A 23,502-nucleotide genomic window follows, 5' to 3' on the forward strand; every position below is an offset into this window, starting at 1 on the left:
GCTGCTAGTTTTCTGCAGCACTTCTGCTTCCTTCAGGTGAGTTCAGGAGTTATTGGAGGTAAATCTTTATCAGTTTCTGGTTTTCAGAACTAAATGAAGATTGAAACGTGAAGCATTTAGCACCAGAGTCTTTATCAGTTCATGTTAAATAATGGAAAGCTGTTAGCGTGAACCAGTTAGCTCAACATCAGGCTAGCTTTGAGATTGACCAGTTAACGCAGAATCGTCTGAAGAATCTGGTGAAACTTCCAGCTAATTTCCCCCTCATCATCTCTAACCTGCTCTGATTGAAGAACTGGTGTCAGACCTGCACTAGATTATTTCACAGTCACAGCACAATAATCTAGTTTCTAACCTAGATTAAACTGCTGCAGGTTTTGGGTAATTAGGTGGAATGTCCCTTTAGCTGAACCAGAACCAGGTTCAGGTTTTTCCGTGTTTATGGGTTTCTGTCTGCAGCAGCTTCTGGTTTCTAATCGGATCAGGTGCCAACACCACAAACCGGGTCACCAGTTTCACTGTAGCTGTGTTCTGGTTCTGGTTCTGGTTCTCAATCAGCCTTAAGATTAACATTTAGTTTTTATTAAAATACTAAAATGACCTCCAAAGACAACACACTGGTTTGTATTGAATGTGATGAGTTATAATCTACTGGTTGTCTCAGAATCTATTTAAGCTTCAGGAAATGAGAGAAACAATTTTTACTCTAATTATTGTAGGATAAATAACATTTATTATGTTCCTCAAACCTTCGATGGACTGGTGACCTGTCCAGGGGGAACCCTGCCTCGTCCCAAATGTCTCGCTGGAGACCCCAAAAGGGACAAGGGTGTAAGAAAATGGATGGATGTTCCTCAAACTAAAATGGTGAAAGTTGTAACACTTTATTTTGAAGGGGTGAGCACTGTAAGACATGACACAAATAACATGACGGAGTCTTCATGAATGCTCACAACTGTTGTCGTAAGGTGTCATTCGGTAAATAACATTTAATCAATGCAAAGTTGCATTAAAAGTTCAATACAAGAGTAAACTTTGCATTATTTGGTCAATAATAATCCTTTTAATGCAAAGATAAGCACAACCCACATAAGGAGGCCTTAGTCCTCAACGCAGCCGTCGCAGGTTCGATTCCTGGCCTGGCGACCTTTGCCTCATGTCTTCCCCCTTCTCTCATTACCCACTTTCCTGTCAATTGACTATCAAATAAAAGCCACTAGAGCCAATAAAACCTTTAAAACAAAAAAACCTTCATACATACTGTCGGTTCTCATGGACAATCTGGAGGTGTGCGCTGTTACATCTGGCCCAGGCTGTGAACAGCTACTGGCAGTTTACTGTCTGCCAGGTTCTGCTGCGGTCTGTGACTCGATAAAACCACAAAAATCACACACGCACACACACAACGTCACGCCAACTTATCTTCGGCTCAACAAAAATCAAGCTTTGGTTTTTGAAGCGAATTCATTTTCATACTTTTCTCAAACATTTGAGAGCTCAGCGCACACCATCTCTCTCTTTTTGCTATTATTGTGAGTGAGGTTCAGACATGTATCGCGGTACTATCAAAAAACATTAATTTCATAATTATGCATGAAGCATTTATTCCCTGTAATGACTTTCTGCAAAAGAAATTCAAAAATAAATATCAATTCCTGTGTTCTATGACTGAGATTTTGAGATGTGGTGGAAAATTAGTACAAGTTAACATCTGCTGATCATGTTATATGAAATGCTGGTGAACTCTCACCAAAAGAACTATTTGGGTTACATGTACAAGTCTGGAAGTTGTTTTCTACAGCTGCATCAGAACCAGACTGTCTCGCCCCTTGTTTTTTAATTCCTTATCTTTGGCATGTGTTGTCTCTGCCTGGCGGGGCTTTTCACCCAGACCTGCTTCATTATTGATTGTCCTACAAGCTCTCTGAGTTGTGCACAACATTTGAATAAATCTGATTGAGTGATTCCACCTGACTGCTTGGTAAAATGCAACATCACAAAAGCCCAATTTTTATACCAATATGTTAATATCTCAATTTAAGATTTGAAATTCCTCTTGCATTTGTTGCATTTTGTTTCACTTTCCTCAATTAGTGACTGTTCTTTTTATTTCTTCTTTTGCTCAGTTTTTATTTCTGCTCAGTTTATCATATCTATCTTTTTTATTACTAATGTGTGCCTTATACTATTTTTTTTTAGTATTTTCTATAAAGATGAAAAAAACAAACACTGCCATAATTTTGCCTTTTAACGCCAAACGTTACATGCGGCAATTAATTGTGGGTAATACATTCCACCAAATTCCGCATGAATGTGGGTTTAGTGTAAGGGTGGAAATAGGACCCAAAATGGGTGGAGCCAAAGCAGGAAGTGGAAAATTTGGGACACACTACGACCTGAAACCCTCCCTGAGACGCACATCAGAAGGACGGACCGGAACTTCCTCCCTGATGCTGGATCTGACCACGCCCCTTCTCTGACCACGCCCCGATTATGTTGCCCCGCCCCCTCCTGTCTTTCCTCCTGCTGCTGAGTTCATTTTTATCATTCTCATAATGTTTACTAACATCTCAGATTCACAGAGACATGATAATCATATTCAGATTGAATCACTATTCAATATAATACATTATAAAAGAAAACAAGAATCAGGATTAATTTGACTATTTGTAATTCAAACCATTCTATTTTTTCAATTTTGGGCTGATCAGCTCCTCAGAGCAACAGAACAATTTTAATTAATTCATATTGAATAACCAGATAATTCAGCCATTACCTCAACGTCTCTGGACTCTGGTCACTCCAGGTCACTCCAGGTCGTCACAGATGAACTTCTGGTCCCGTCTGATCTAAACCTGAACTGGTCAGCTTCTTAGAGTTAAAACGTCACAAACTGGAGTCGTTTATGAGTTTTGAAAACTGTTTGATGATGTGATTGCAGAATCAGATCATGTGACCAGAAGGAGGAGGAAGGAGAGGAGAAGGAGGAGGAGGAAGAGGATTAGGAGGTCAGTTTGTTTCAAGAGGAAGTTTCTCCTTCAGTCAGAGTCACTCTGGCTTCAATCTGAGAAAGAAAGAGAGAGAGAGAGATGGGGCTCCACTCAGTGCTGCTGTTGATCGCCCTCGGTAGCTGCGCTGCTGCAGGTCAGATAATAGTTATTTACTCATTAATTACCCGTTTATTAAACTCTGATGCACATTAATTACCCAAAATGATTCCTGAGTTTAATACATCAGAACAGGTTCGTTAATAATCTGATGATTTTATCAGATTATTAAACCAAACACATCAGCTGTTAGATAACGTTTTAAAAAATCTGCTTATTATAATTAAACATTAATATGATTGAGCTGTTAATAAATGTTAATAAATGTTAACGACCTTTTGTTACCTGCCGGTTTAATAGCTAAGTTGAATTAATGTGGAAATGAAACCAGGCAGGTTCATGGGGTTCACTTACTTTCTAAACTTATTAATAAAAACAACAAACTGATAATTTCACGAGAAAATGTTTTTTTAAATTTTCTTCATAAAATAGATTTGATAATAAACAGAATCTGTTCAAACTAATAATTTTATGTTTCCTATAAACTCAGCTGATCATAATTCATGTTAAACAATAATTTGCTGTTTATTACTGCATAATTAGTGTTTACATTGGAGGTAAATAACTAATGAACCCTTAGGTCACCATATGATAACCTGCTGATTATTGATTAATGATCTGCTGATTATTGATTAATGATCTGATGATTATTCAGCCACTGTGTTTACAGATTTACTATTTTACACAGTAAAAGTGAAATGAAAATAATCCAGAAACATAAAATCTGGCTTATTAAATATGAGTATTAATGGATCAGAAATGTTTTCCTCTTTTAAACTTTCTTCAACTGATTCTGACTTGAAGAAGCTTCTCAGAATCGTTTGGACCGGGCTCAGAACCAGAATCATGCTATTAACGAGCTCCGTTACAGACTGAACCAATCAGGCACTGATTCTGACTGACCCGTTCTGGCCGGAACATGAGGCTGGTTCTGATGATGATCAGTTTATTCTGACAGCACCAGAGCATGATGGTCTGGATCTGGTTCTGGTCCAGTTTGTGGTCTGGATTTGGCCCAGATTCTGGTTCTGATGAGGCGACTAGGTCCAAACGTTCCTCTGATCTTTCATAAGCAGTAAGCGGACGCAGGTCACATGACCCAACAGGAAGTCACACCTGAAACAGTTGCAGGTTCTGGTTCTGATTCTGCAAGGTTTTGTTCCTGCAGGGCCCCAAACCGCCGTTTAGACAGCAGACCACAAGTAGGTTACCATGGTGATGACACCTTTGGGATGAAGTAGAGTCCAATAAATGGTTCAGCTTTTGACAACAGAAACATTAAAAATAATATTTTAAAGCAGAAAATTTGAAAAATGCTTTTATATAATTTATTTTTCCAGGTTTATTAATTTGTCTCCATGTTGTTACAGTTTATGAGACAAATAATCCCAAAACAGATCTCCTCCAAAACAACAACAACAACAACAACAACAATAATAATAATAGAAGCATATTATTATTATTGTTGTTGTTGTTATTATTATTATTATTATTATTATTATTATTATTATTATTATTATTATTATTATTATTATAGTTCAGTTTGGACTTATGAAAAGTCCAAATTGAAGTTTTTGTCATTTTTGTGACATAATGTGTTGGCTGTTTTGATCAGAACGGTTTCAGGATTCCGATCGATTGCTAAACGTTTCTACTTGGGGGGAAAGCTACGTGTCTCTGTGTGCTTAGCGCTGTCAATCACTGCTGTGCACACACTGCTCACTCACTTTCCAGTTACTCTCTGCTGCCCTAGCAGAGCCTGTAGTGAATGCTAAGGGTAGTTAGCATAGCTACCATTGAGAGCAGTCACTGATGGCTATGCTAACCCACTGCTATTCTAACTTTCCATTACAGTTTTCTGAATAGTAAGTACTTTCAATGTTATTAGCACATTTAGCAGTGAGTACATGATGATGATTGACAGCGCTAAGCCCCGCCTCCTGCCTCTTATTGGTTGTTTTGGTGCATTTCAGCAGCAGCAGCTCAGGGAGGATCTTCTCTGATTATCTGAATCATAACAAACATGGAGACGGATCAATAAATCTGTAGAGATTTCTTTTCGTAAAGTTCCTCTGATATTTCACACATTAAAACCTCAGCAGCTGGAAGTCTGCCGGTTCTGGTTCTGGTTCTGCTCAGACAGCTGAGTCCTGACTGAACGTGACCTGTTGCCATGGAGAGGTCTGAGTTATTTTATACCCTGATTGTTTGTGAAGGGATGTAAACATGAAACTGAACAGAACCACTGGGTTTACTGTCTGACCCGATCCCGGCTCACCGCTTCTGGTTCTGATTCAGAAAAACACCCGTCAGGTCCAGAACCGCCAGAACCACCGACAGGATCTGCTGCAGAATATGACCTCTGACATCCAGGAGAACCGGACCAAGATGGAGCCGGATCCCTGAAGAAGAACTGGAACCAATCCGCTCCACGTTTTTGACCCGGTAGTCAGCCTGAAGGTGCTCCTGTTCCAGACCGTTGGTACCGACCCATTACCAGTGGTTCTGGAGCCAACCTTAGCCCCCACTCCTCCTCAGTTGGACCTATAAATACCAGAGAGTAGGGTGTAAACATGTTGCTGTGGTAACCGGTTCCTCCAACACGCCGCAGAGTTCAGACCAAAGAAGAAGTCAGAGGAGGAAGTGGGAGAAACCTGGGGGGGGTCCAGTGTGTGTGCGTGTGTGTGTGTGCGTGAGTGTGCGGTCTGTGGTCGAATGTGTTTCCTGGCTCTCTGGGGTTTCTTCACTTCTCCCTCCGATCTGAAACCGACTGCAGAACTTTCTCCAAAAACAGAAGTGGGACAATAGGACCTGCATCAGCTCAGAACCGCTCCCAACCCGTTAGCCTGAACCGGGTCAGGAACCTGGTGCCAGAGCCGGTGTTCTGGTTCTAGAGCCAGAACCCGATCACCATCCATGATCAGGTTCTGCTGATCACCAGACAGTCTGGTCCAAGTGCAACAGAGACCCGGATTCGAGAACTGACCTGAAAGCCTCATAGAGGAAGAGAAGGGCAGAGAGCGCCCACTGCTGGTGGATCCACCTGCAGTCAGGTGCCACCTGTCTGTGACTCCATGAAACTTCAGATTGCTCAGATCAGACAGAACCAGAACCAAACCGTCCAATCACTGAGCAGAAACATGAGAGGATGAAGCATCTTTGGATCAAAAGCATTATAGATCTACAGTTATAGATGTAGATTTATAAATCTGGAGTTATAGCTCTAGATTTATAGGTCTGGGGCTGTAGATCTAGATTTATAGATCTAGATTTATATAACTAGAGTTATTGCACAGCTTCACTTGTGCCAGCTGGAAACTAGAGATCAGGATGACCTTTGAACTCTGACCTGAACATTTAGAGACACATAGAGACGGTTCCAAAGTGGGTCTTCTATCAGCTGACGAACATTTCCAGGATCAGAGGACTAATGTCTCAGCATCAGAGAAACTCATCCAGGCGTTTCTCTGCAGTGGCATTGATTACTGCAGCAGCGTCTTCACGGGTCTGACTAACAAATCAATGGTCCAGAACGCTGCTACTGGAGTTCTGACTAAAACCAGAAAGATACAGCACAGCAACCAGTTCTACATCACCCAGTTCTACATTCCTTCACTGAGAAGGAAGAGACTTCAAACACTGCTGGTAGTTTAGAAATCACTGAACAGATTAAAGATCTGCTGCTGCTGTTGGATCAAACTGCTGGTTCTGGTTCTGCTCTGCATCAGAACCAGAACCAAACATGGAGAAGCAGAAATCAGCTACTATGCACCACAGATCTGAAACAAACCTCCAGAAAACTGAAAAAACAGCCGAAACCTTGAGTTCCTTTAAATCTAGAAAACCCAGCTGGTTAGTTTCTTTTGAAACTTTGATCAATATAATCAATTTTTATTCTTGATGATTCTGATGATGATTATTGATCAAATTGAATATTTGTTGATGACAGTTTGTTTTTTTATGATGTAAATCGTCTTCAACTGCTTTGCTGCTGAAATGTGCTTTACAAATAAACTTCACTTGACTTGAGCCCCTATGCGAACCAAAACCAGACTAAAGATGGACCAAAACTGGACCAAATCGGATCAAATCCGGGCCAGCTATCCAGGTTAAGCACTATAGGATCAGCGGATTGAACTGGGCCAGAGGAGCGTCAGTGAACTTTGGGTCCATTCCACCATCAGCAACATGGTGACATGCTGCCAGAGTGCGTGTCCGTGTGTGTGTGCAGTTTCAGTTCAGCTTTTCGCAGATTGTGAAACCCGATGACGTCTCCAACGGTCACATGAAGTTCTGTAGCAGATCTGTTCACTGGAGGCGGTCCTGATCCAAACAGGAAACATCTGCTGCCTGGAGGATCCTGCAGTCTGAACCCACAACACAGCCACACACATACACCGGAGAACAGAACCTAACTAGAACCCGACCAGAACCATGTCATTCATAGTGATGTTCATCGTTTTGCATTCAGATCATAAAGTTCAGTTGAGTTCTGGTCCTCCTTCCTTGTGTTTGCTGAATCCAACATGGCAAACTGCTAACGGCTAATTGTTTACATGACTTCTGATGGCTTCCTTTAACTGCTAGTTGCCCTCATTGCTGTGGATCATTTGGTCCAGAGTCTCCATCTTGGCTGATCTCTGATCAGAGCTCTCCTTGTTCAGCCTGGAAGTTTAGCTGGACTTTGCCTAGGCTGTGTCTTGGTTCCATTGGACCAGACTCTTTGGTTTCTGATTGGACGGTGAGACGTTCAAAGCCGCAGCCTGCTGTGAATTCCCTGAGCGTTCTGCATGCTCCTCCATGATGCCATTTGCTCCAAATCATCTCTGAACCTCTGAGGCATCAGAGCAACAGGAATAACTGTGGGATTAGATTAGGTTAGAATACACACATCTGGACTCGACTTAGTCACTAGGAATCATCAGGCAACGTCTGAAGGCAACTGGTTGACCTCTGAGAAAAGGGCGGGGAGGGGGAAAAAATTTTTCTGCACTTTTCAGTTTTTATTTGTAAAAAATATTTTGAATCATGAATAATTTCTACTTCATAGTTATCAAACACGTTGTGTTGATATTTCATATTAAATTCCAGTGAAATATATTTATAACAAAATATGGAAAAATTCAAGGGGTATGTATACTTTTGCAAGCTGCATACATAGACACACACACACATATATGCAAACATATATATGTGTGTATCTCAATGTATGCAGCTTGCAAAAGTATACATATCTATCTATCTATCTATCTATCTATCTATCTATCTATCTATCTATCTATCTATCTATCTATCTATCTATCTATCTATCTATCTATCTATCTATCTATCTATCTATCTATCTATCTATCTATCTATCTATCTATCACATATGTGCGTGTATATGTATATCTATACACGCACACACAGGTGTATAGATATAGAGATATGTGTGTGTGTGTGTATGTGTGTGTGTTGTGAGCGTTGCTGTTGCCGTCGAGGTTTTTGCAGCAGCAGATCTTGCGGTTGAACCTCAAACCTCTCTCTCCTCCCAGAAACCATAGGTCCTCAATCACTTTCTGTTTTTATCAAACTTCTTTCACTGTCCAGTCAGGCGCCGCCTGGACTCACTGCTGCCCTCTGGTGGCCGCTCCAGAGAACTCGTTGATGCTTACAGGTCGGGCTGCGCAGGTTTTGGTTTTCAAATGAAGTCTCATTTTTGCGTTTCCATTAATCTCTCGGCATCTTTTGGTTTCATGAAATTCTTATAGTTCCTGAAAGTCTAAACTCACCTGAGCTGCCCTCACTTGCCCTCACCTGGAGTAAGGTGTGAAACTGTCGTCATGGTTTCTGACCTGGAGACTAACAGAGCCGGACTCTGTAAAGTTTCACCTCCATGGTCATCTTCACTGCAGGTGACCGCCGACCCGCTGCCATGACGATGGGCGCTGCCCAGGCTCCCGACCAACTAGGGCTCGACCCTGCTGCCCCTGGCTCCATCCCAAGGATGTCAGACCTGGTTCAGAACCAGGAGCAGGGTGACACTTGGAAAGCAAAGGTTCTGGAGCTGCTGACCCGGTTGGTTCAGATCCAGGAGGAGCGGGCCAAACACCAGGCCCACGTTGAGCAGCAGCTCAGTCTTCTGGTCAACCAGGTGAGTCTAGCCCAGTCAGCCCAGGTAGTCCAGTTCAGCTCAGCTAGGTCCAATTAAGCTTATTGTCTAGTTTATGAAATGCTTTGAGCTCATCTGTTAACTTTAGCTTTAGCTAATCTCCAGAACATCTGGATCAGATTTGTGGGTCAGCTTGGTACCGCTCCCATAGATGAAGGACCAACAAGAACCTTCTGCTCATGATTGGTTCTGATCCGTTCTAACTGAATTCACCTGGACTCACCCTCAGGGCTCCCAGCAAATCCAGAACCTGCAGAACCTGGCCCGGCACCAGAACCTGCTGGTGGAGAACCACCAGGCTTTACTACTGCAGACATCACGCATCGCCACCCAGCTGCAGGAAATCAACAAGAAACCCACCACTCTCGGCCAATGAGATCCTCCGACTGCCCACAGCCAGCCAATCAGATCTCTGTCTCTACATGCCACCAATCAGATTCTTTAAAATCAGACATGCAGTTGAATCTATATGTTCTTCTGAAGGCTGACCAAATATTTTAATTAACCAATTAGCCTTTGCGTTTAATAATTAATGAATTGATTGACTGATTCTGTGATGTTTTAAACTGTAAAACAAACTAACTGTTCACCTGTTCAAGCTCTAAATCGCTTCAGGCTTTAATTGCTCTGTTCCTCTGATTTTAAATAAAATTTTACATTTTTGCTGCAATTTTGGCTTCCTGTTTATGATGAATTCAACAACACCTGTGTGTTCACACACCTGTCTGTTTACGTACGGGTCTGCATAGACTAGGTTTATATGAATCTGCCAGGCTCGGCGGCTGTTGCCAACATGTTCTGACCTGTGAGCACCACCTGGTGTCGAGCACCACTTGGTGTCCTCAAGTGTGCGCTCTACCTGTTTCAGGTATTGTTGGTTTACCGGAATTTGTTGTTTCTCCTCGTTTCAGAACCTCCAGGACCAACACTGATCCAATTAAACTCGATCTTCCAACCAAACCAGTCAGAGGTTGTTCTGACTGCCGGCTCTAAGGTCCAGCTTCGTTGCCTTGGTGATGGGTTGGTGAACATGTCCACCACTGCGTTTCGTCCCTTACCGAGGAATTGTTGGAACACCTTGCAGATCAACAGTGTGTCTCCCAGACACACTGGTACGTACCATTGCAGGTACGCCAACCAGAGCCTGGACCACCTGAACATCTGGATACACCTGTATGTCAAAGGTAAGCAGGCCCGGTGACCTTCCTGTTTACCTCCATGACATCACTCACATTACCTAATTTCCCATGATTCTCCTCTGTCAGATCCAGGTAACAACTCTACGGTGTTTGTCACGCCTCGCTACACACCTAGCTATCCTAAAGAGGGTGACGACTTCCTGTATAGGTGTCTGCTGACTGACCCGTCTGTCACAGACCTCACCCTCCAATCAGAGGGTGGGGACAGGGGGCGGGGCCTGCCCCCAGGTATGAACGTCGCCTTAGACCCTCGAAAAGGAGCCTTGATCAAACATATAAGGAAGTCCTTCAAAGGCCGGTACTCCTGTTCAGGTTGGAGGAATGGTCAAGAGTTCCGATCAGAACCGTTTGCCCTGATGGTGGCTCCCAGTAAGACACCTGTCTGTCTACACACCTGTGGGACATTACACCTGTCTGTCTGTCTGATGCCCCTGAGTCTCTGCCTCACCGTCTACCTGTCTGTCTGCAGTGGACCGCCCTCCCTCTGTCGCTGTCAGCCAGGGTGAGTGGATCCGTCTACAAGGAGAACAGTTCACAGTCACGTGTCAGAGCAGCAACCCTTCACACAGCTACACCATCACCTGGACACACCCACACACAAAGGTGAGCAGCCAGAGGTCACTTGTGTCTCTTTGGTCCCAACAGGCCCACCTGTCTGCCTCTAACAGGTAGTTTGGTTGTTTTAGGACCTGGCAGTCAGTGAAACCAAAACCTACATCAATGGGTACTTTAACATCAGCAGCACTCTGACCGTCTCTGCTGTCAAACATCAACACAGTGGACTGTACACCTGTACTGCTGTTGGCAGAGCTGGGATTGCCACGGCAACCACCCACCTGACCGTGTTGGGTTAGTAATCAGTCAATACCAAGGCGATGATGATAGATCAGGGTCTCCATGAAACTGGACCAGATATCTGGAGAAAACCTTCATGCTGTCTTCTTCTCCTCTTCCTCATCAGATCACCCTTACCTTAGGATCTACCTTCAGACTGCCAACACCCAGCAGGTCTCCAATGACCTGCCCGGCAACTTCAGCAGTGAGGAGACGACTGAGGAACCAGCGGCTAACGTCAGCTTCGGTTCGGAGGAGCTGCAGAGAGAACTGGTGTTTAACGGGAGCAGAGGCAGCGGCTGCAGGACAGTGGAGGTGTTCGAAGGTGGAGATCTGACCCTGACCTTCATCCTGGAGGCCTATCCTCCAATCACACAGCATCACTGGACGACACCGGAACACGTAAACAATGATGGCAGCAGCGTGTATGAGAGAAGCTACACAGCTACCGCCTACAGGTATCCCAACCATTCCACCTTAAAACTCTGCAGACTAACAATTTCACTTGAAACCCAAAATAAAGAAACCATGCTAGTCGCACCTTCATAACCTGACAATACTACCTTAACTACCCACACCATCTGCACTACCACCTTGGAAAGTCCAATAATCGTCAATACCACCTTAATAAATGCAGATATACCAGAAGACTTCCACGCCACCTTTAAAATTTAACAGTATAAGAAATTAAAAAGCCAGCCATGCTGCCTCCTTAACAGCTACTGCAGTCATTATAGGAGCCACAAACCTACCACTTAAAAACAGCCTACCAATATTTCAGTCTGACCTCCTTAACAGCTTTGAAGTAAACCTAAACTTCCGTGCCACCTTTAAAACAATAACTACATACCACCTTAATCATGTAACATGTTTGTTTTAGTGAAGACCTTTTAATATTAATGTTCGGTAAGATGGTATGTTTGGCACCACTTTAAGTGGGTGGTTCTAGTAATGTGTTTTTAAGGTGGTATTGTTGGTATTTCAGCTTGACATTGTTGATGAGTGTTAAGTTGATAATTTAGTGCAGCCATTGAGATTTCAGTGCTAGGAAGGGATTTTTTTTTTATCATTTAACTTTTTATTGGGTTTTTCCATTTTTGCTTACATATACAATATACATGAACACTTTACAATCAACATAACATAACATAAAACTTTGGCTTGGGAGCTGTTCCTCTATTTGACCTTAGTTCCATCTAGTTTGTCTAGTTCTTTATTTCTTGTCGCTGACTTTTGTCTTGAATGTTGTCCATTTCATCCACTTCTCTTCCATTTGTGTTTGCTGTAGTCTCAAACGATGTGTCAGTTTTTCCATAATGTAGATTTCTTCTATTATTCCAGTCCATTGTTCTTGACAAGGGGGATCCGCCTTTCCCCATTTCCTCGTAATAGCTTTCTTGCTAGCTATTAACAGTATCTTAATCAGATACCTGTCTTTTGCCCTTACTTTGATATTATTAAAATTGCAAAGATATAGTACCTCACTACTCATAGGGATATCATATCCCATAACCTTCTCCACTGTTACATGAACATTTTTCCAGAATTGGACAATGACAGGACAGTTCCAGAATATGTGAGAATGATCAGCATTCACTGATCCACAGTTCCTCCAACACCCCATGTTTGTGCCCTTGTACCTATTCTGGACTTTAGGCGTGATGAAAAATCGTATTAGATTTTTCCATGAGAATTCCCTCCATATCCGTGAATTAGTGGACGTCTGATGTGTTTCCCACATATCCAACCAGTCTTCATCTGTAATTGTCGTGTTAAGCTCTGACTCCCACTTTTCTTTTATATATTTAGTTGAATGTTTGTTCATCATCAATTTTTGATATAGAGTAGAGATTATTTTAATTTTTGTTCCACTGGATGAATTTATCACAATTTTAATCACCCCATTCACTTCCACAGAGGGATCCCACCTGATTTCTTTCTTATAATAGTCTCTCAATTGCAGGTACCTGTAAAATTCATGTTTATCTAAATTATACTTCTCCTTCATTTTTTGAAAACTCTCCAGCTCCCCATCTTTCAGAAGGGTATACCATCCCGTGACCCCCTTATTTATCCATTGTTTGAACCCTTTATCATACATTGCTGGTTTGAAATCACTGTCATATGCTATCCACCGGAGCACCTTCATTTCTTTCTTTATCTTGTGTTTTTTTAATGTTTTGAACCACAGTTCCAGTGTAAACACTGTAATTGGGTCCATGTATTTCTTGATTTTCTCATATCTATCTTCATCTCCAATAACACTTTGAATTGGGTATCCTCCAAATTCTTTCTCCATATCTTTCCACTTAGCTATGTATTCTGGTGTGCACCAGCATATTACATGCCTGAGTTGAGCTGCACAAAAGTACTCCCTTAGTTTTGGGAGACCCATACCTCCCTTGTCTTTCGGTAGCTGGAGAGTTTCATATTTAACTCTAGGTTTTTTTCCGCCCCAAATGAATCTTGATATTATCTTATCCCAGGTCGCAAATTGTGTTTGAGGAACCTCTATTGGTAATGATTGGAACAAGTATAGGAGTTTTGCTTGCACATTCATTTTAATAGTTTCAATTCTTGAATTCAGATCTAAGGGCAGAGTAGACCACCTATCTATATCTTTTTGTATTTCTTGGCTTATTTTATCGTAATTTGCTTTGTAAAGTGTGGATAACTCTTTAGTGATGTTAACCCCTAAATACTTAATTTCCTTCATATTCCATTTGATGGGAAAAGTTTCCTGAATTTCTTTCGAAGGAATGTAATTGAGTGTTAGAATTTGTGTTTTAGTTACATTAATTTTATATCCTGAAAGATAACCATACTTTCCAAAGAGATTCATCAGTGCTGGTAGTGATTCATTCGGCTGTTCAAGAAAAGTTATTATATCTGCAAAAAGCCCTATTTTGTGTTCTTCTCCATTTACCATAACTCCCTTAACTTTGTCGTCTTGTCGATTACTGCCTGCAGAGGCTCTATAAAGAGGGCAAACAGTGTAGGTGATAGGCAGCACCCCTGTCTAGTTGATCTTTGTATGTTGAATTTGTCAGTCAGGCTTCCGTTTATTTTAATTCTCGCTGTGGGGTGGTGATATAGTGTCTTTATACTCTGTATTGATTTATTATTGAATCCAAATCGTTCTAATGTTTTATATAAAAATTCCCAATTTACTAAGTCAAATGCTTTTTCTGCGTCTACACTTACTAGTATGGTACTTTGTTTTCCCAGTTGCGCTTGATCTACTATATGTAAAACTCTTCTAATATTATCATGTGTTTGACGTCCTCTCATAAATCCTGTTTGATCTTCCTCTATCAATTCTGTTACAAAGGTATTTAATCTATTAGAAATAATGGTTGTGTATATCTTATAGTCCACGTTTAACAGTGAAATTGGTCTGTAATTGCCACAGTGTTCCTTATCTTTTCCTTGTTTTGAGATGACTGAGATGATAGCTTCGCTCCATGATGGAGGTATTTTGTTATTTTCGAGTGTCCAATTGAAAGAAGCTGTAAGTATTGGCGATAACTCTTCTCTAAACATCTTATACCATTCTGCCGGGTATCCATCACTGCCTGGCGACTTATTATTTTTTAATGTATTTATTGCCTGTTTCACTTCCTCTATTGTGATTGTTGCTGTCAGTGTCTCATTTTGTAGTTTGCCAATTGTTGGTAAATCTAATTCATTTAGAAAGGTTTTCATTTCCTCCTCATGTGCAAATTCTGGTTGTGTATACAGTTCCTCATAATAATCTCGAAAGATACCCTCTATTTCCTCTGGATTATCCGTTAGTTCACCTGTATGTGGGTTTCTAATTTTATATATCGCATTAAGTGTTTGTTGTTTGCGTATCCGTTTCGCTAACAGTTTAGTTGCCCTTGGACCTGCTTCGTAATAATTCTGCTTCAGAAATGCATTCCTTTTTCCAGTCTCTTCTAGTAATATGTCATTTATCTTTGTTTTAACTATCTTGGTTTCTTGGTAAACCTTTGAGTCTTTTGTTTTCTGATATTCCTGTTCTAATTCCCTAAGTCTCTCTGTATTTGCCCTGTATGTCTGTAGTTTAAGTCTTTTATCATGCGCAGTTTCAGCTATTAACTTTCCTCTGATGACTGCCTTCATGGCATCCCATAATATTGTTGGGTCTACAGTTCCGTTATTATTTTCTTCAATATATTGTTTTATTTCTGCTTTTATTTTTTCTCTCCGTTGTTCACTGTTCAATATTCCCACATTTAGTCTCCATAGTGTATTTCTTTTCCTATTACTTAGACATACTTTTAAATAAATTGGATTATGGTCAGATACGTCTGCTGCCCCTATCCTGCATTCCTTCACTCTGTGTTTGTCGTCTACCTTGATTAAAAAATAATCTATTCTCGAATGTACTCCATGAGCAGCAGAGTGATGCGTAAAATCTTTTTCTACTGGATGTAGGCTTCTCCATACGTCTGTCATTCCCATCTCTTCTAATGACACGTTTATAAATTTTGCCAAATGCCTTTTTGTTTTTTTATGACTCGTTGTGTCCATATTATGATTCAGAACTACATTTAAATCACCTCCACAAATTAGAGTTCCTTCTGTTTCTATTGCAATTAAATCGAACAAGTTTTTGAAAAAGTTTTTGTTACTCTCCGGGGGTGCGTATACATTTACCAAGGTTATTAATTCATTTTCTATTCTTCCTTTTAATATTATGTATCTTCCTTCTTTATCTTTTAATTCTTTTTTGTACTCAAATTGTATTGCGTTCGAAATTAGTATCGCAGCACCTCTTCTACGTCCTTCTTGATATGAACTGTGGTATAAACTTTTGTAGCCATACTTTTTTAATTTTTCATGCTCTGTTTTGGATAAATGAGTTTCTTGTAAGAATATAATTTGTACTTTTTCCTTTTTCAGTTTTGTCATCACCCTTTCTTTTTTACTCAATGCATTCAAACCATTCACGTTCAGCGATATTATATTGATATCAGTCATAACTATGATTTACTATTCCCTTTAAATATACTCCCAAGCAACACAAAACAGAACAAGCATGAACTTTTGCAACCTAAACATAAACCAAAAAACCGGCGGACTTTCAAACATGGGGTATCTTTCTTCCCCAAGTCCCAGTTGGTGGGTGGAGAGGATATCCTCACCCCTTCTGAGGGCCCCTCCCTAGATCTAGTACTACTCCCATCCTGTGGGGTACCACTCCATCTAGACATGTCCAACTTAAATCCCTTACCCTCTCCCAGTCGGTTTTAATTGAATCCTCTTTTCTCGCAGAGTCAACTTCTGAAAGCAAAACATTCTAAGATTTCCACTGGAAGCTTTGTAATTTTTCTTTCACTCGGTGTGCTGCGTCTCGCTCCCGATCTTTCCCCTTCACTCGCTGCCATCCCGCAGCTCCTCGCTGTCTCTCCCCCGCTGCCGTGGTGTCTCCTCCGGGCTCAGCAACCGTGTAGCCCCTTTCCTTCATATCCTGCGCTGCTGCCCTGGCACTGTCATATGTCTTCGTTCCGTTCTCCCAATGAATCCGAATTTTAGCAAGCGGTGTCTGAAAACGTATTCCTTTCTCCTTCAATATTTTCTTAATGGCCGTATATGCCTTTCTTTTCTGGACAATCTCGGTCGGATAATCGTGGTCGAAGTAGATTTGTTTACCCGTTACCTGGATCTTTTTCTGCCATGCTTTTTTCAAGATCATTTCTTTGGTCTCAAACTGCAGAAAGTTAACCACGACTGACCTCGGTGTTGCATTCGGGTTCGGTTTTGAGGTGAGGGCTCGGTGGGCTCGTTGAATCTGGAGTTCGGTCCCCTCCGGAAGTTCGAGTTCCTTCTTAAAAAGTTGTTCCAGAAAAGTAGTTGTGGATCTCCCTTCTACTTCTTCTGGTAAACCGAAGATTCTGATATTGTTTCTCCTTGATCTCCCTTCCAGATCGGTTAGTTTTTCCTGCATTCGCTGTACTTGTTCCACCATCTTCGTTAGCACCTCATTAGCATCCACCTTCCACTCCTCCACCTCAACTATGCGTGTCTGTGCCTCGCTAATGCTCACTTGCTGTGCCTGTAGCGCCCGGTCGCTCTCGGACAGCCTACGGTCTATTTCTTGCCGAAGACCAGTTATTTCTTCCTTCAATTCTTTCTTCAGCTCGTCTTTGAATACGACCAGCTCCCGGCACAGCTCTTGTTTAAGGGCTTTAATATCACCTCTAATATCTGCGAGCCCATTTTGCAGCGTCTCCGTGTTAGCTTGTTCTTCCATGCTCTCTGCTGGGGCTTTTTCGTGTTCGCTAGCTTCGTGTTCGGAGATTTCTTCTGTTACAGGCAGCTTTTCAGTTCTGTCTTGCTTTTCATAGTTTTTCCGACTTCTCCTCTTGCTTATCCCACTCATGCTTTAGATTTATCTATCGAGTACCGATATTATTGTGGGCATTTTAACCCGACTTTGTAGAGCTAACTGACTACACTCCTATTCCCTCCGCCATCTTGTTTCAATCCCTAGGAAGGGATTTTATTTAATGATTGAAGGAGATATTTTTAGTCGCATTTAGTTGCTTTTTAAGGTGGCATATAAAAGGTCTGTGACTTGTTTTAAGGTGGTATTGTTGTTGGAACAGGTCAGAGGCCAACCTTCTGGTGCGGCGCGTTCGTCAGGAAGATGCCGGTCGATATTCTTTTAATTTTTCTAACTTGTTCTTTAATGGGTCGCAGGATGTGGACCTCCAGATCTACCGTAAGAACCGCTTTCACCTTTTCTACGTCCGATTATATCATTGGGTTTTTAGTCCTGGTGAACCGTTCGATCTGATCCGAACCCTGCAGGTTTTCCAACTGTCAGCGTCATGCAGCAGAACCAGTCCCTGATGTGCAGCGGTTCTGGTTACCCACGGCCCACCATCCTCTGGTCCGTCTGCACCCACGTGGACAGGTATGTGAACTTAGCTGCCAGCGCCCCCTACAGGCTCTGCATGGTATGTCCTGAAGGGGGCACTGCAGCTAGTGACACTTGAAGAACATGAAGTTTTATTTGTTGTTGGGAAGTTTTGGTCAGAAACATCTGCAGCCATGTTGGGATCAGAATAAAAGCCAAGATGAAACACTGATCTCTTGCAGGTGTGAACCCAGCTCCAACCACCAGGTGTCTCCATCTGCTGCAACCTCAGACGATGGGGAGGAGGTGAGGATATTCTTTCCTCTGCCCAGCCCTGACGATGATGTCACAGTCATGTGTTTGGCGTCCAACCTGATGGGCGAGTCTCATCAAGTGTTTGTTCATCGTGAGTATCAGAGGAACCCAAAGTGAAAAACTTCAGAGATCTGATCCCAGACCAGCTCCGCTCTTAGCACCAAACTGTCCTGGGCCGGCACGGCTCATCTGAAGGAGCAGATTAGGATTAACAGAGCTCAGTCTCTAAATCCAAATTTGGTTTAAAACTGACTCCTGCCTCCAAAACTGAGCAGTTGCTAACTTTATCCATCCGGTGCTGCGTTCAGGTTCCACAGGACTTCGCACCGCCTTCACTCCAGCTTTGATTGGAGCGCTGAGCATCTCCTCCGTCCTCCTCCTGCTGCTGTTGATTGTGTTCTATAAGTGCAGACAGGTGAGTTCCTCTGGGGCCGGTCAGTACAGGTTCTGGTGTCCTTTTTGAGTGACAGGAATCAGAACCAGAACCACAGACAAACTGTCTTCTTCTCTTCAACCAGAAACCAAGGTATGAAATTCTGTGGAAGATCATTGAGAGTAACGATGGGAACAACTACACCTTCATTGACCCCACCCAGCTGCCATACAACCAGAAGTGGGAGTTTCCTCGAGACAAACTGCGACTCGGTATCAACAGGACCTTTGACCTCTGTGTAGCCTTCCTCAGCCTTCCTCTCCCATCTTTTTACTATGTCGCTGCTCTTTGTCCTTCAGGGGGTGTCCTGGGCTCGGGGGCGTTTGGAAAGGTCGTTGAGGCGACGGCGTACGGCCTGGGAACAGAAAACAAGGCCACCAGAGTTGCTGTGAAGATGCTCAAACGTGAGTGGTCCCGTCTTCACAGTCAGCATCCGGCTGCCATGTGACCAACCACCTGAGTTTCATGTGTTTGTCTGCAGCCAGTGCTCATTCAGAGGAACGGGAGGCTCTGATGTCAGAGCTGAAGATCCTCAGCCATCTCGGTTACCATGACAACATTGTTAACCTGTTGGGAGCGTGCACGCAAGGAGGTAATCAGTCCGAACCCAAAGGGTGTGACAGACAGAACACTGAGGCCTTGGGACTACCATCTTTAAGCATTAAAATAGCCTTTAACCAGTTCCTAGCCACTCTTAAGACATTCTTAAACATTAGTCTAGGTTTCAATGGCCGTCCATGCATCATGTATACCCTCTGGTCCTTGGAGTTTGTCTCAAGCTGCATTTGGGTTGAGAGGCATTGGACACCCTGGACAGGTCTAGAGTCCATCACAAGACAGACAACTACGCTCACTCACACCTGAGGACAAACAGACACCACTTAGCCTAACTCCTGTGTCGTTGGGCTATGGGAGAAGGCTGTTATGAGTTATTCCAGAACCAGTCAGGAACCAGGAAAAGTCTGAACCCCTCTGGTCTAAACCAATCTGAAACTGGTGTGTTACTAGTCTAAACCTTTCCCAGCAGACATCTGGCCCAACTAGAACAGTTTCAGTCAGTTCAGTTCTGGTGAGTCACACACCAAGTTTAAGACTCCCCAGAACCAGTCTTAGGTCACGTCTGATCTAATGTAAACTGGTCAGAAACCATTTAAAACATTCCTGACCCAGTCTAAAGTGGATCTTGGAGGAACCACAATGGTCCTCAGGTGTGTGACGTCCATGTGTGGACACGTTCTCTGTCTGGGTTCGTATCGCCTGCCGATGTTCATCAGAATGTCCAAGAGAAACTTTAAATGAAAGTTCTGCACACTGGTTTATTGATTGTTTCATGTTTGTTATTAACTAAAACACTTTGAATCATATCCCTTAACCTTTGACCCTGACAGGCCCCATGCTAATGATCACAGAGTACTGTAGCCATGGCGACCTACTCAACTTCCTACGGACTCACGCGCCAGACTTTATGGCGTCCATGATCACCATAGACGAGGTTGGAGACGAGGTCTTCTATAAGAACCTGACAGGACAGCAGGAAAGGCTACGCAGGTCAGAGGTCATCTGTTCTTTCCTGGGTTTCCAGTTAGAATCTGTCTGTTGGTGAGTCAGGCCTCACCTCCACAGAAATCAGTGACCGGTTGGAGTCTGGTCGTCAAAACAGCCAAGATGTTGGGTAAAGTCGGATAATTGCTATTTATTCCTGTTGTTGCCGAAGAGTTCTTGGTACTTAATGTCTCTCCAACTGTAAGACCTGCTCAGGTGAATGATAACATCCAATCATCTGACCTGCAGTGACAGTGGGATTTCATGCTGGTCAGAGTACCAGGAGATGCAACCGGCACTGACTCCAGGTCCAGATGAGCCAGGTAAGACTGAGCCCACCTGGATGCACCTGGTTTCACCTGCACTTTCACCTGAGCTCACCTGGGGTTCTCTGTCAGGTGAGCACATGGTGAGCCTGTCCCTCTGTGACCTCCTGAGGTTTTCCTACCACGTTGCTCAGGGATTGGACTTCCTGTCCTCCAGAAATGTGAGAACACACCCCGACATACACATGCAGTAAATCAGTTCAGGAATGTCTCGGAACCAGAACCCAGCCAAGCCTGGTTCCCAGTCTAGTCCTAGGTCCGGTTTAAGAGCTGCTACAGCGTGAGGATGAGGCAGAATGTGTTTAAAATGCTGAAAGTCCTCTGACCTGTCTCTCACCTGTTGGTGCTCTAGTGCATCCACAGAGACGTGGCTGCGAGGAACGTCCTGCTGACCGACTGTCGGGTTGCAAAGATCTGTGACTTCGGTTTGGCTCGAGACATTCAAAACGATGACAGCTACATCGTTCAGGGAAACGTCAGTAGTTTAACTCAACACAGACTGATTCCTCGGATCCAAAGGGAACTTTATCTTGAAATTTGGTGCTTTATTTTGACAGGCTCGGCTGCCGGTGAAGTGGATGGCTCCAGAGAGCATCTTTCAGTGTCTGTACACAGTTCAGAGTGATGTCTGGTCCTATGGAGTCCTGCTCTGGGAGATCTTTTCTCTGGGTAACCATGGAAACAGTAACCTGAACCTCACTGAGGAAAGGTCAAGCATCTGAGCACCTTTGAATCACTTCCTGTGTTCATCTGCTCAGGTAAGAGTCCATACCCCAACGTTGTTGTGGATACCAACTTCTACAAGATGATCAAAGATGGCCACCATATGGAGCAGCCGGAGTTCGCTCCTAATGAAATGTGAGAAAAAACTTCTTCATGCTTGTTATGTTTGGAAGCTGGGAAGAGGTAAAAGCACAAGTAGACAAAGAACTCTTCTTTACAGCTTTTATTCTTAACTTGCTCAGCAGTACAGCAGCATCAGGTATTCCTTTCCTCCATCATGTTTCCTTTTCTTCTCCTCTTGATAATCAGTACTACTCCTGTACACCACCTAGTGGTAGACACAACAATGGGAATTTATCTTCTCACCTATTTTCAAGATATTTTAAGATTATTTTAATTTTCATGGCAACAGTTCTAGAAAGTAAACCAAAATCTGCATGAAGAAGGGAAATGTAGTTCCTCCAACCCCGGTCCTCCAGATCTGCTGACCTGCAATACAACTTTATTTACAAAGCAATTCAGAACAACAGCGTTGGCCAAAGTGCTGCACATTAAAACAGTTAAGAGATTAAAGTCAACACCTCAAGCCCAGAGCTCCATCAGAGGGCAGCTTTGGGTTTGCATAGTCCAGTCCTTCTGGTTTCAGAGGCTGAGCCATGATGGGAGCCAGCCTACATTTCCAGAGCGGCTCCTTTCCTGTTATCAGGGTCCTGGGGCCGTTGGACCCCCAGTACCCTGATCTCTGGACCTCCAGGAGCCGGTCTGCTGGAGGAGTCATGGTCCACTAGCTTACTGAGTTTTCCTCCCTCTGAGCCATGAGCCAGGGCCGGCTGTTCAGAGTCAGTTGTTCAGGAACCGTACTAAAGCTGATTTCCTCTCAGGTATCACCTGATGAAGCTCTGCTGGAGTGGGGAGCCCACCCACAGACCCACCTTTAAAACCATTGGTCAGCTCATCGAAAGGCTCCTCCCCTTGACCAGTGACATGTTGCCGCGTCACAGTGACCAGGTGAGGAAGCTGAGGGTTACCCAAGCCCTCGCCGTTGTCTGTTGCTTCATTGTTCCACTCTTCTTCTCTCCTCAGGTGCTGTATGAAAACATTGATGAATGCAGAGCAGAAGAAGAAGAAGAGGAGGAGGAGGATGAGGTCCAAGGTGGAATACTGAAGAGAAAAGAAGAAGAGCAAGGTAAGATTTTCTAAAGCCGCTGGCGTCCTTCATAAAACTGATGTCGCTTCACTTCCTGTTCTCCTGCTAGCAGATCGCCATGACGATGGCGAAGGAGAGGAGAGAGAGCAGACGATGAGCAACATCTACCAGCTCTCCTGATCAGTGATCTGGTGAAGATCAGGAGAGCTTCCAAGAACTCACATTGAGTTCATCTCATCTCCACACATCAGCAGCTCCTCTCTGCGCTCAGACTCTCCTAGAGACTAAAGCCAAAAAAGGAAAGACTTGCCGTTTAGCCAGCATGGTCCTGTCTGAGCTACTCTACAAACTCTGGATCTCCAACCAATTGAAGGTTAAGAGGGTTTCAACCTGCAACCTTCTGAATCTGATCCTCTCCTCCAGATCTTCCTTTCACTCCTTCAGACTGAAGCCAATCCACCAGGCTGGTTTCCAACCCAAAGGTTAGAAATGCAGAACGCAGCCCTGAGGCTCCCCAACCAGGTTTGGTCACCAGGCCAACACGGACGGCCAAACCATGTTGGCAGTCCATCCAACATGGTTTCTAGTTTGATTTCAGTGATTTCTTCCTGTTCAGGTTTGTCAGTTTTGGACGTTATGCATTTTTCTTCTTCTCTGAAATGTGATTGATAAATTCGTGTTTGTGATGTTTGAATCATGTTGTGTCATAAAGAAAACAGAAAGTGCCCTTCAGAATAAGACTCTGGGCTTTATGGAATAAACTCAGAAACAAACTGTTGTGTCTCAACTGATTTTATTTTCTGAACTTCTAGGTTTCATATAAAAATGTTTGTGATGCACTGACGGTCCATTTGGAC

General features: G+C 43.1%; 2 protein-coding genes across 3 annotated transcripts in view; one reads left to right on the plus strand and one right to left on the minus strand.

The window, feature by feature from the left end:
* LOC122844816 (arf-GAP with Rho-GAP domain, ANK repeat and PH domain-containing protein 1) overlaps nucleotides 1–2,805 on the minus strand; it is a 29,385-nt gene extending 26,580 nt beyond the window's left edge. Inside the window, exon 1 of the mRNA XM_044140587.1 lies at nucleotides 2,777–2,805. The gene's annotated coding sequence lies outside the window, so the exon portion shown is untranslated. The remainder of the gene's footprint in view (nucleotides 1–2,776) is intronic.
* A 209-nt stretch (nucleotides 2,806–3,014) lies between these two features.
* Nucleotides 3,015–23,419, plus strand: csf1rb (colony stimulating factor 1 receptor, b). 2 transcript variants are annotated; one of them, XM_044140593.1, is made up of 22 exons: nucleotides 3,015–3,144; nucleotides 10,170–10,442; nucleotides 10,524–10,826; nucleotides 10,927–11,060; nucleotides 11,144–11,306; nucleotides 11,419–11,749; nucleotides 17,906–18,021; nucleotides 18,111–18,216; nucleotides 18,402–18,565; nucleotides 18,783–18,889; nucleotides 18,993–19,119; nucleotides 19,207–19,311; nucleotides 19,389–19,499; nucleotides 20,296–20,455; nucleotides 20,699–20,772; nucleotides 20,848–20,936; nucleotides 21,128–21,250; nucleotides 21,333–21,444; nucleotides 21,534–21,633; nucleotides 22,380–22,506; nucleotides 22,582–22,684; nucleotides 22,755–23,419. In XM_044140593.1, the coding sequence occupies exons 1-22, from the start codon at nucleotides 3,090–3,092 to the stop codon at nucleotides 22,823–22,825; spliced, it is 3,054 nt and encodes a 1,017-aa protein (XP_043996528.1). In that variant the 5' UTR covers nucleotides 3,015–3,089; the 3' UTR covers nucleotides 22,826–23,419. The 2 variants fall into 2 exon arrangements, with proteins under 2 accessions (XP_043996528.1, XP_043996529.1); XM_044140594.1 differs by having other exon boundaries at nucleotides 22,758–23,419.
* The last annotated feature ends 83 nt before the right edge of the window (nucleotides 23,420–23,502 follow it).

The sequence above is a fragment of the Gambusia affinis genome, linkage group LG15 (assembly GCF_019740435.1).
Source record: "Gambusia affinis linkage group LG15, SWU_Gaff_1.0, whole genome shotgun sequence".
Classification (NCBI taxonomy): domain Eukaryota; kingdom Metazoa; phylum Chordata; class Actinopteri; order Cyprinodontiformes; family Poeciliidae; genus Gambusia; species Gambusia affinis.